This window comes from Streptopelia decaocto, assembly GCF_964273445.1.
Source record: "Streptopelia decaocto genome assembly, chromosome: 21".
Classification (NCBI taxonomy): domain Eukaryota; kingdom Metazoa; phylum Chordata; class Aves; order Columbiformes; family Columbidae; genus Streptopelia; species Streptopelia decaocto.
The window spans coordinates 376,430-385,225 of NC_138676.1; the positions used below are offsets into that span (position 1 = coordinate 376,430).

Genomic DNA, 8,796 nt, shown 5'->3' on the forward strand with positions numbered 1-8,796 from the left:
ACCTGCCCGCCTTCCAGCGCGCCCTGCGCCACATCGGGGGGCTGCTGAGGCCGGGGGGGCACCTGGTGCTGCTCACCTCCCTCAGCACCACCTACTACGGCGTCGGGGAGCAGGTGTTCTCCTGCCTGCGCCTGGACGAAGCCGCGGTGCTGGAGGCTGTGCAGGGCGCCGGCTTCGAGGTGCGCTTCACCGAGCTGCAGCCGTACCCGGCGGGCATCGGCCGCACCGACATGCGGGCCGCGCTGGTCCTGGCGGCACGGCGGCGCGGCACCGCGTAGCCCTGCGCGGCAAAACTGCGGCGTGTCCGGTTCCCAAACCCACCGATGCACCTTGTACACTTCGCCTGAGAGCAAATAAAGAGCTGCAGCAGCGCGCGGGCTGCGATCGATGTGCACACAGACACGGAGCAGCCCCGCTCGGGCGACACGGGAATTGCTCCAACATCCCTTCCCCTTCCAGCCACAACACGTTTTTGAGACCTAAATCCATTCTTACGGGACAAAGGCTGGCGGCAAAGGCAGCGGGATTGTCCAAAGGCAGAGCTGTGTCTGGTTTCCGGAGCAATCCTGAGTTCTGCCCAAAGAGCTGGGGGAGAACGGGACGGGGCGGGAGGAGCAGCGCCCGGCCAGCCCCACAAACCGCTGAAACCCGCTGGTCGTGCGGCCCCGGCAACGCGCACCTGCCCCGAGGGAGTGGGCGGGAAGGGCTGCGAGAGCAATGGGGCAGAAAACAGCACAAAACGGGGGAAAAACGCAACAGACTCCTAAGAGCTGCTGTGGAAAACCCGAGATGACCTCCTGCTCCCCGCTGTCCTTCCTCCCGCCCTGGGCCGGGTGACACCGGGCAGGCGCCTCCGGGCCGTCCGGTGCGCGGTTCGGCAGAACGCGGCGGTGCCGGTGCCAGCGCCGCTCGCGCTCCCAGCCCGTCCCGCAGACCCGCGGGGGAGAAACGCCGGGAAACTGAACGAGGCCCCGGGGAAATTAAGGCAAAGTGGAAGTCCTGGCAGAGCGAGGTAATAATTTCCTTTCTGAATGAGTAACTGTTTAGAATTTAACCAGGCGGACGCGATTAAGCCAAATGAATATAAATTCTAGGTGCGGCAGTAAGTAATGAAGTGAAGAAAATGAACAGCGCCTAATTAACAAGAGAATAGGAAACGCCATAACGCGTCAGGGCCTCATGAAAAATGAAGGCTCGGCTGCCCCGTTCCCAACTTCTCCAGATGGAGAACAAGCACCCGCCCCGCGCGGGGCGCGCAGAGCAGCGGGGCGCCGCTGGGAACCGCGCGGGTCGGGGCCGGAACCGCTCCCGGGCACCGGGGAGGCGGCGGGCGCCCCGGGCTCCGCCGGACACAGCCCCGTCCCGCCGCGGTCTGCAGGCGCTCGGGCGGCAGCGCCGGCCCCGCGGGACGGCCCGTTCTCCCGGTGACCGCGGCCACACGGCGGCGCCGGGGGCAGGAGGGACACCCAGGGCTGCCCCCCCGGTCCCCGCCCCAGCGGGTCCATCCGGGGCTCCTGCCGGGCTCAGCACCGCTCGGTGTCTCCGGGGGACGCTGCGGGAGCGCGGAGATACCGGGAACACCGAGCACGCTGTCGCGCCAGCGGCTCCACCGGCGAGCGCGCCCGGCGCTCGAGCAGCCCCGGGTCACCAACAGGATTTATTACCCGGTACGAGTTCATCACCAGACCGCGCAGCCCCCCCGGCCCTCCCGCCGCCCGCCCGCCACTCGCCCGCCACTCGCCACCCCCGCACCCCGCTTCCGCCGCCTCGGCCGCGCCCACCGGAAGGGGCGGGACGTGGCGCACCGGCTGACGCAGCACGTGACGCGGCGGCGCCTGCGCAGTGCCGGTGAGCGCGCTCCTGCCCGGGCCGCGGCGATGGGGGCTGCGGCGGCCGAGGCCGATCGCACCCTGTTCGTGGGGAACCTGGACCCCAAGGTCACCGAGGAGCTCATCTTCGAGCTGTTCCACCAGGTACCGCCGCCCAGCCCGCGCTCTGCACCGGGGGGACGGAGGGGAGGCCGCGGGCGCCGCGCCGGGGCGGCGGGGGGGGGCGGGCGCTACGGCGGCCGCGGGAGGACAAAGTTGCGCGGGTTAACGCGCCCCGTCCGCCCGCAGGCCGGCCCGGTGGTGAAGGTGAAGATCCCCAGGGACCGGGACGGCCGGCCCAAGCAGTTCGCCTTCGTCAACTTCAAGCACGAGGAGTCGGTGCCGTACGGGCTGAGCCTGCTGAACGGCATCAAGCTGTACGGGCGGCCCATCAAGATCCAGTTCCGCTCAGGTACCGAGGGCCGGGCTGCGCCCCCGGCGCCCGGGAGGCGCCGAACCGCGCCGGCTGCCCCAGCGCCCCGGGCTGGGGAGTAACGGGTTACCCTGCGCACACCGTGCCCGGTGATGTCACAGAACCGCGGTGACACCTGGTGTGTGTTTGTCCCCGTGCCTCAACGGGGGACCTTCTGCCCGTTGTGGCCAAGCAGAGCCCTGAGCTGAGCCTTGCAGGGGGACTTTGATTATCCATCTGTACCCCCTTCAAAAGGACCAGGCGGGCAGTAACAGCGGCCCCTGCTGTCAGTTCAATGACGCGGGTTGGCCAGAATGTTGCTGCCTGATCCCGCCCGTCCCCTGGGGCGTCCCGGTTTGGAGGGGATCACGCGCTTTAGCAGATCCTGACAAACCTCGGGAGCTGGGGAAGCGCGTGGCCACTGTCCCCTTCGCGCCCGAGCTCCTCGAGCTGCCGGGGGTTGTCCTGGTGACGTTTGTTTCTCCGCAGGGAGCAGCCACGCATCTCAGGACGGGAACCCATCCTGTTCCCCGCACGGTGCTGCCAACGCCAGCCCGGCACACCCGGCGTCCTCTTGCAGCAGGTACGAGTCCCGAGCACAGTTTACACTCTCTTCCCTGTGCAGCAAATGCTGGAATTCCTGGCACCCCTGGGCCTGCGTTGCTCTTGTGTTGGTGGCTAAAATTCCTCACGTTTCTCTCCGCAGATACGACAGGAGCCCCGACGGCATAGCAGCGGCGGGATTCCCGGCGGCGCAGAGGCCTCTGCCGCCAGACGGCCTTCAGCAGCAGGTGGGGGTACAGTGTGGTCTTGTCCCCGGCGTGTCCGCGCCTGGCTGGCGGCACGGGACAGGGCTGGCCCTGGGGCCCAGCGCTTGTTTCCTGCGCGACTGCGTTAGGGAACGTGCTCCTGCAGCGCTGAAATGACAGTGCCAGGAGATGAGCAGCTCGTGGTCCTGGGGTGGCTGATGTGGGGAGGGCTTTGAGCTGTAGATGAGGCCATTGCTGATAGCAAGACATCAGCGTTTAGTTTCATTTCCGAGCCAAATCCTCTCCTTTTCCCCCTATTTACTGCAATGGATGCGGGGGCCAGTGCGGGCTCTGCATTCTCCCGGTCCCTGGGGCTCCAGCGCCCTGTCCCCAGCGCTCTCTCCTCTTGTTGCAGCTGAAGAACATCCCGTGGCAGTACGCGCTGCCCTTTGGGAAATACAAACCGCCCGGATTCTCCTTCCCGCCGCCCCCGCACACGTTCCCCCCCGTGCCGCGGCGCCCCGAGCTGCCGGCACCGCGCAAGGGCCGGCTGGGCGCCCACCCGTACCTGCCCGAGAGCCGGCGCTTCGGGGAGCGCGGCAAGCGCGAGGAGCTGGGCGCGGAGGAGCGGGACGAGCACCGGTACCGCGCGGGCCGCGACGAGCCCGCCTACGAGGAGCGGCAGCGGGACGGCTGGAGCCACGACTACCGCAGGGACGGCTACCGGGACGCGCGCTGGCACCCGGCGCGGCACTGACCGTCGCAGGACTCACGGCAAAGGAGAACCGGAGCTGTTTCTTACCGAGTATATGTATAGAAAATACAAACCCAGCCCCTCGCGGTTACCTTTTAACGTTTGTAAAACTCTGAGCAGCATCGCGCTCCAAAGCCTCTCGATTTCAAAGGGATTAACTCTGCACCTCAGGGGTTCCCAAAAAATCACTGTTTGTTGTGCTGCGGGGAGAAGGCGCGGGGGGGTTTTGTAGTGGGGGGAGAGGGTTCCAGTCTTTAAACCGGGCTGGGGCGGGCGGATGGATTCTGGCATCCGAAATCCGGCACTTTTTATACAGAACAGTTGAATATTGTCTTGGGAAAAGGATCAAAAGTCTCCCTGGAAAAAAAAAAGAAACAAAAAAAAGCAACACAGCGATAAACTGTCCTCATTTCAGCCCAAGGGGTAAAACTGGGTGTGTGCACAGGGGCTGCGGGGCCCCGTGCACCCCCGGTCCCCCCCGTGCACCCCCGAGTGTACCCGGTGCACCCCCGGTCCCCCCCGTGCACCCCCGAGTGTACCCGGTGCACCTCCGGTCTCCCCAGTGCACCCCCGAGTGTACTCGGTGCACCCCCAGTCTCCCCGGTCCACTCCCGGATCATCCCGGTGCACCCCCGGCTCTCCCCCGGTCTCCCCGGCGCATCCCCAAGTGTACTCGGTGCACCCCCGGCTCTCCCCCGGTCTCCCCGGTGCATCCCCAAGTGTACCCGGTGCACCTCCGGTCTCCCCGGCTCTCCACGGTGCACCTCCGGCTCTCCCCCGGTCTCCCCGGTGCATCCCCAAGTGTACCCGGTGCACCTCCGGTCTCCCCGGCTCTCCACGGTGCACCTCCGGCTCTCCCCCGGTCTCCCCGGTGCATCCCCAAGTGTACCCGGTGCACCTCCGGTCTCCCCCGGTCCATCCCCGGCTCTCCCCGCTGTCCGGACCGGCCGAGGCCGTGGCTCCTTCCGGCCCCGCCCCGCGGAGGCTGCGCGCCGCCGCCGGACTACAACTCCCAGCAGCCCCCGCGCCCGCCGGCCGCGCAGCCCGTGGGCCCCGCGCCGCGGGGGCTGCCGGGAGCTGTAGTGCGGCGGCGGCGCTTTGCGGCCGGCGGCGATGCTGGGCGGCAGCCGCGCTGCGCTGGGCCGGCTGCGGGGCTGCGGCGGGCGGCTGTGGCGGGGCCGGCGGCGGGCGGCGGCCATGGCCGGCGGCGGGATGGGCCAGCGCATGGTCTGGGTGGACCTGGAGGTGCGGGGCCGGGCGGGCGGGCCGGGGGGCGCGGGCGGCGCGGGCGCGCTGACGGTGCCGCGTGTGTGGCAGATGACGGGCCTGGACGTGGAGAAGGACCAGATCCTGGAGATGGCGTGTCTGATCACCGACTGCGACCTCAACGTGCTGGCCGAGGTGCGTGCGCGGCCGGCCGCGCCGGGCCGGGGACAGCGGGGCGGAACCGGCCGGGTCCTCACCCGAGCTATTGGTACCGGCCTCATTCCTCACCCGATCTGTCGGAACCGGCTGCGTTCCTCACCCCATCTGTCGGTACCGGCCGCGTTCCTCACCCCATCTGTCGGTACCGGCCGCGTTCCTCACCCCATCTGTCGGAACCGGCCGCGTTCCTCACCCCATCTGTCGGTACCGGCCGCGTTCCTCACCCCATCTGTCGGTACCGGCCGCGTTCCTCACCCCATCTGTCGGTACCGGCCGCGTTCCTCACCCCATCTGTCGGAACCGGACGCGTTCCTCACCCCATCTGTCGGTACCGGCCGCGTTCCTCACCTGATCTGTCGGTACCGGCCGCGTTCCTCACCTGATCTGTTGGTACCGGCCGCGTTCCTCGCCCCATCTGTCGGAACCGGCCGCGTTCCTCACCTGATCTGTTGGTACCGGCCGCATTCCTCGCCTGATCTGTCGGTACCGGCCGCGTTCCTCACCCCATCTGTCGGTACCGGCCGCGTTCCTCACCCCATCTGTCGGTACCGGCCGCGTTCCTCACCCGATCTGTTGGTACCGGCCGCGTTCCTCACCCGATCTGTCGGTACCGGCCGCGTTCCTCGCCCGATCTCGTGTGTTCTCCTTCTGCCAGGGCCCCAACCTGATCATCAACCAGCCCGACGAGCTGCTGGACGGCATGTCCGAGTGGTGCAAGGAGCACCACGGGAAGGTAACCCCGCTCCTCCCTCGCAGCCGCGAGAACGACGCGTAGTTCAGAACGATCCGTTGCGGTGCAGTCACCTGCAAAGGGAAAGCTCCCGTGCCAACAGTTCGAGAGATTATTCCGAGTTCTTTCAGCCGCCGATCGAGCGTCCTCCTCGCCGGCAGCCAGGCAGCGGGCGCATCTCCAAATCCCTGATTATGAATTGAAATTCAAGTTAGTTTTCAATTAAGGGCCGCAATTTTAAGATACCCGTAGCCCTTCCCCTCCTCCAGCATCTCGCCCTGCCCGGGGAGGATTAGCAGGAGTTTGGAAAATGATTATTAATTTACCGTGATGGGTGTTTTTCCCGTTCTCTCAGCCTCTGGCGTCAGTTTCTGAGTGAGCTGAAGGTGGTGGCACACTTGTCACTGCTCCCGAGCTCCTCCTCCTCAATTGACTGGGAAAAGAGAAGCAATTAGAGTATAGATGAAAACACAGCCACACAATGCATTTTTTTAACCACACTTGGATCTGTCAAGTAGATTTTCACAGCACAGTCGTGGAAGTGTGTAGTGTAGCCAGACAGCAACAATTCACTGACAGCACATGGAGCAGGTTTGATGTTTAACTACTGAAAAAAAAGGAAGGAAGGGGCTTTTCTGATCTGTAGGAATCACGGTGAATGGTGAACCAGGACCCTGCTTGCTGCTCCGGGGCCGAGCTTTGCCGGGAGCGTTTCGCAGCAGCGCGTTTCGCGGCAGCGCGTTTCGCGGCAGCGCGTTTCGCGGCAGCGCGTTTCGCGGCAGCATGTTCCTGCTCTGTTTTGCAGTCTGGCCTCACCAAGGCGGTGAAGGAGAGCAAGATTTCCCTGCAGCAAGCGGAGTACGAGTTCCTGTCCTTCGTGCGGCAGCAGACGCCCCCGGGGCTCTGTCCGCTGGCAGGTGAAGCGCGGCCGCGGTTTCTCACCCGTCGCACGCTGTGCCTGGGGCGGGGGGCTGAGCGCGGCAGCGAACCGCGCCCGCCGGGTCCCAGCAGCAGACACAACAGCGTCTTTTCTCACGTGTCTGTCGAACAAAATGCCAAACATGAATCGTCCCAGTAAGTGAAATTAGTACTGATACCTATTGCACTTGCAGAAAACCTGCTTCTTGCACAGTACTTTGATGTGCATCTGCGTGACAGGCGTTACAGGAGGAGTACCTGAAGAATTAACGAGGATTACATGTTTAAACTGCCTGTGATCCCGAAATGAAAGCGTAACAAACCTTTACAATCATATTTAGCAGAAAATGGGATAAACGAGCTGCCTGCAAATCGCTGTTCGCACCCTCTGATCCTTCCCCGCTCGCTCCCTGCGCCTCCTTCGCGTGTCGTTCACAGGAGCCGAGCGGCTTTGAAGAAACGTCGCGTTTGGTGTCTCTGCAGGTAACTCCGTTCACGCGGATAAGAAGTTCCTTGACAAATACATGCCTCAGTTCATGAGGCACCTTCATTACCGGATCATCGACGTCAGCACCGTCAAAGAGCTGTGCAGGTGAGCGCCGCCCGAGCGCCGCGTGCCGGGTGACCGCGGGCGGCCTGCGCGGCGGCACCAACGCGCCCTCGGGGACCGGGGGCGACGCTGCCCGCAGTCGTGACAAACCGCGGCAGCCACCAGGCACGTTTGGATCCCCGTTTCCTGTTTTAACCAGCGCTTTTTACCCTCGCAGGCGCTGGTATCCAGAAGAATATGAGTTTGCACCAAAGAAGGCGGCGTCCCACAGGTGAGGTCCTGCTTTTGTCCCCAGCGCAGCGGGGTTTGTCACCAGGAGCCGTGCTCGGCACGAGCAGGACATGGCGCTTCGCTGAGCGCTCGGCGCTGCTCCCGGCGCTCCCGCTGCCCCGGCAGCCGGGCTGGGAAGGGCTGTTCGAACCCCGAGCGCTTTCCTTCCCAGCTGCGCGTTGCCGGCGTGCCAGCGCTGCCGGGCTCCTGCTTTCCGCGTGCCAGCGCGGTCTGGTTCTGCTCTGGCAGATGTGCGAACCCCGCGCCTCACAGTTCGGTTTCTCCCGGGCCGGGATCTCTCGGGCGCGTTGGGATCCACATGCAGCTGAGGGCACGCGCGGGCGCTTCGAACCCTCCTCAATTCTCTTTCAGAGCACTTGATGACATCAGGGAAAGCATCAAAGAGCTCCAGTTCTACAGAGACAGCATCTTCAAGAGGAAAACGGATGAAAAGAAGAGGAAACTAATAGAGAACGGAGAGAGCGACAAAACTGCCAGCTGATCTCTCACCGCGCCGCGCTGTGCCGCGCGCTGGCAGGCGTGGGACGCGTCTCCTGGTTCTTTTCCGTTTGCCGGTCTCTCCAGAAGCTGCACCCTCCGTTCCTTTGCTTCTCACCAGCTGTTCCAATGCGGGAAGTTACGGCTTCTTCTCGGTTTGAGCGAGGAACCCGCACGCTCGAGCCCCAGCAGCCTCTTTCTTTGTACGTTGTAGGTAGAACACGCAGTTTGATACGCCCTCTTTTAGATGCACTCTTTCAGTACACAATAAACAGTTCTGTTGAATGGGGTGTTCTTGTGCAGCCTGTTTCCCGCGCGGGTGGGCCAGCTGAGCTGGGGGATGTGCTGGGTGACACCGGGGACGCGCTGGGTGACACCGGGGACACGCTGGGTGACACCGGGGACGCCGCGCGGGTGGGCCAGCTGAGCTGGGGGATGTGCTGGGTGACACCGGGGACGCGCTGGGTGACACCGGGGACACGCTGGGTGACACCGGGGACACGCTGGGTGACACCGGGGCCACGCCGTTGCCATCGCCCCGGCAGATGCACCCGCAGCCACACGCCAGCCAGACCTGCTGGAGCTTTGATTTGGGTTTTGTTGGTTTCTCCCCTTCCTTTGA

The 8,796-nt window shown here is 64.9% G+C and overlaps 2 protein-coding genes across 3 annotated transcripts; both read left to right on the plus strand.

Annotated features, from left to right (window-relative positions):
- The first annotated feature begins 1,789 nt into the window (after window positions 1–1,789).
- Window positions 1,790–3,895, plus strand: RBM7 (RNA binding motif protein 7). 2 transcript variants are annotated; one of them, XM_082070509.1, is made up of 5 exons: window positions 1,790–1,973; window positions 2,118–2,280; window positions 2,770–2,863; window positions 2,987–3,071; window positions 3,445–3,895. In XM_082070509.1, exons 1-5 carry the CDS (start codon window positions 1,878–1,880, stop codon window positions 3,784–3,786), a joined length of 780 nt encoding a protein of 259 aa, XP_081926635.1. In that variant the 5' UTR covers window positions 1,790–1,877; the 3' UTR covers window positions 3,787–3,895. The 2 variants fall into 2 exon arrangements, with proteins under 2 accessions (XP_081926635.1, XP_081926634.1); XM_082070508.1 differs by having other exon boundaries at window positions 1,793–1,973; window positions 2,987–3,077.
- Window positions 3,896–4,883: 988 nt separating this feature from the next.
- Window positions 4,884–8,464, plus strand: REXO2 (RNA exonuclease 2). Its single transcript, XM_082070362.1, has 7 exons — window positions 4,884–5,028; window positions 5,101–5,184; window positions 5,864–5,941; window positions 6,744–6,855; window positions 7,340–7,448; window positions 7,624–7,677; window positions 8,049–8,464. The coding sequence occupies exons 1-7, from the start codon at window positions 4,897–4,899 to the stop codon at window positions 8,176–8,178; spliced, it is 699 nt and encodes a 232-aa protein (XP_081926488.1). The 5' UTR covers window positions 4,884–4,896; the 3' UTR covers window positions 8,179–8,464.
- Window positions 8,465–8,796: the final 332 nt, after the last annotated feature.

Bases quoted from the DNA above. Each gene is read 5' to 3' on its own strand.
- RBM7 (XM_082070508.1), top strand. From the start codon at position 1,878: ATGGGGGCTGCGGCGGCCGAGGCCGATCGCACCCTGTTCGTGGGGAAC. The intron at 2,281-2,769 runs GTACCGAGGGCC...GTTTCTCCGCAG, and splicing joins CAAGATCCAGTTCCGCTCAG to GGAGCAGCCACGCATCTCAG. The intron at 2,864-2,986 runs GTACGAGTCCCG...TTCTCTCCGCAG, and splicing joins CCGGCGTCCTCTTGCAGCAG to ATACGACAGGAGCCCCGACG.
- REXO2 (XM_082070362.1), top strand. From the start codon at position 4,897: ATGCTGGGCGGCAGCCGCGCTGCGCTGGGCCGGCTGCGGGGCTGCGGC. The intron at 5,029-5,100 runs GTGCGGGGCCGG...CGTGTGTGGCAG, and splicing joins TGGTCTGGGTGGACCTGGAG to ATGACGGGCCTGGACGTGGA. The intron at 7,449-7,623 runs GTGAGCGCCGCC...TTACCCTCGCAG, and splicing joins ACCGTCAAAGAGCTGTGCAG to GCGCTGGTATCCAGAAGAAT.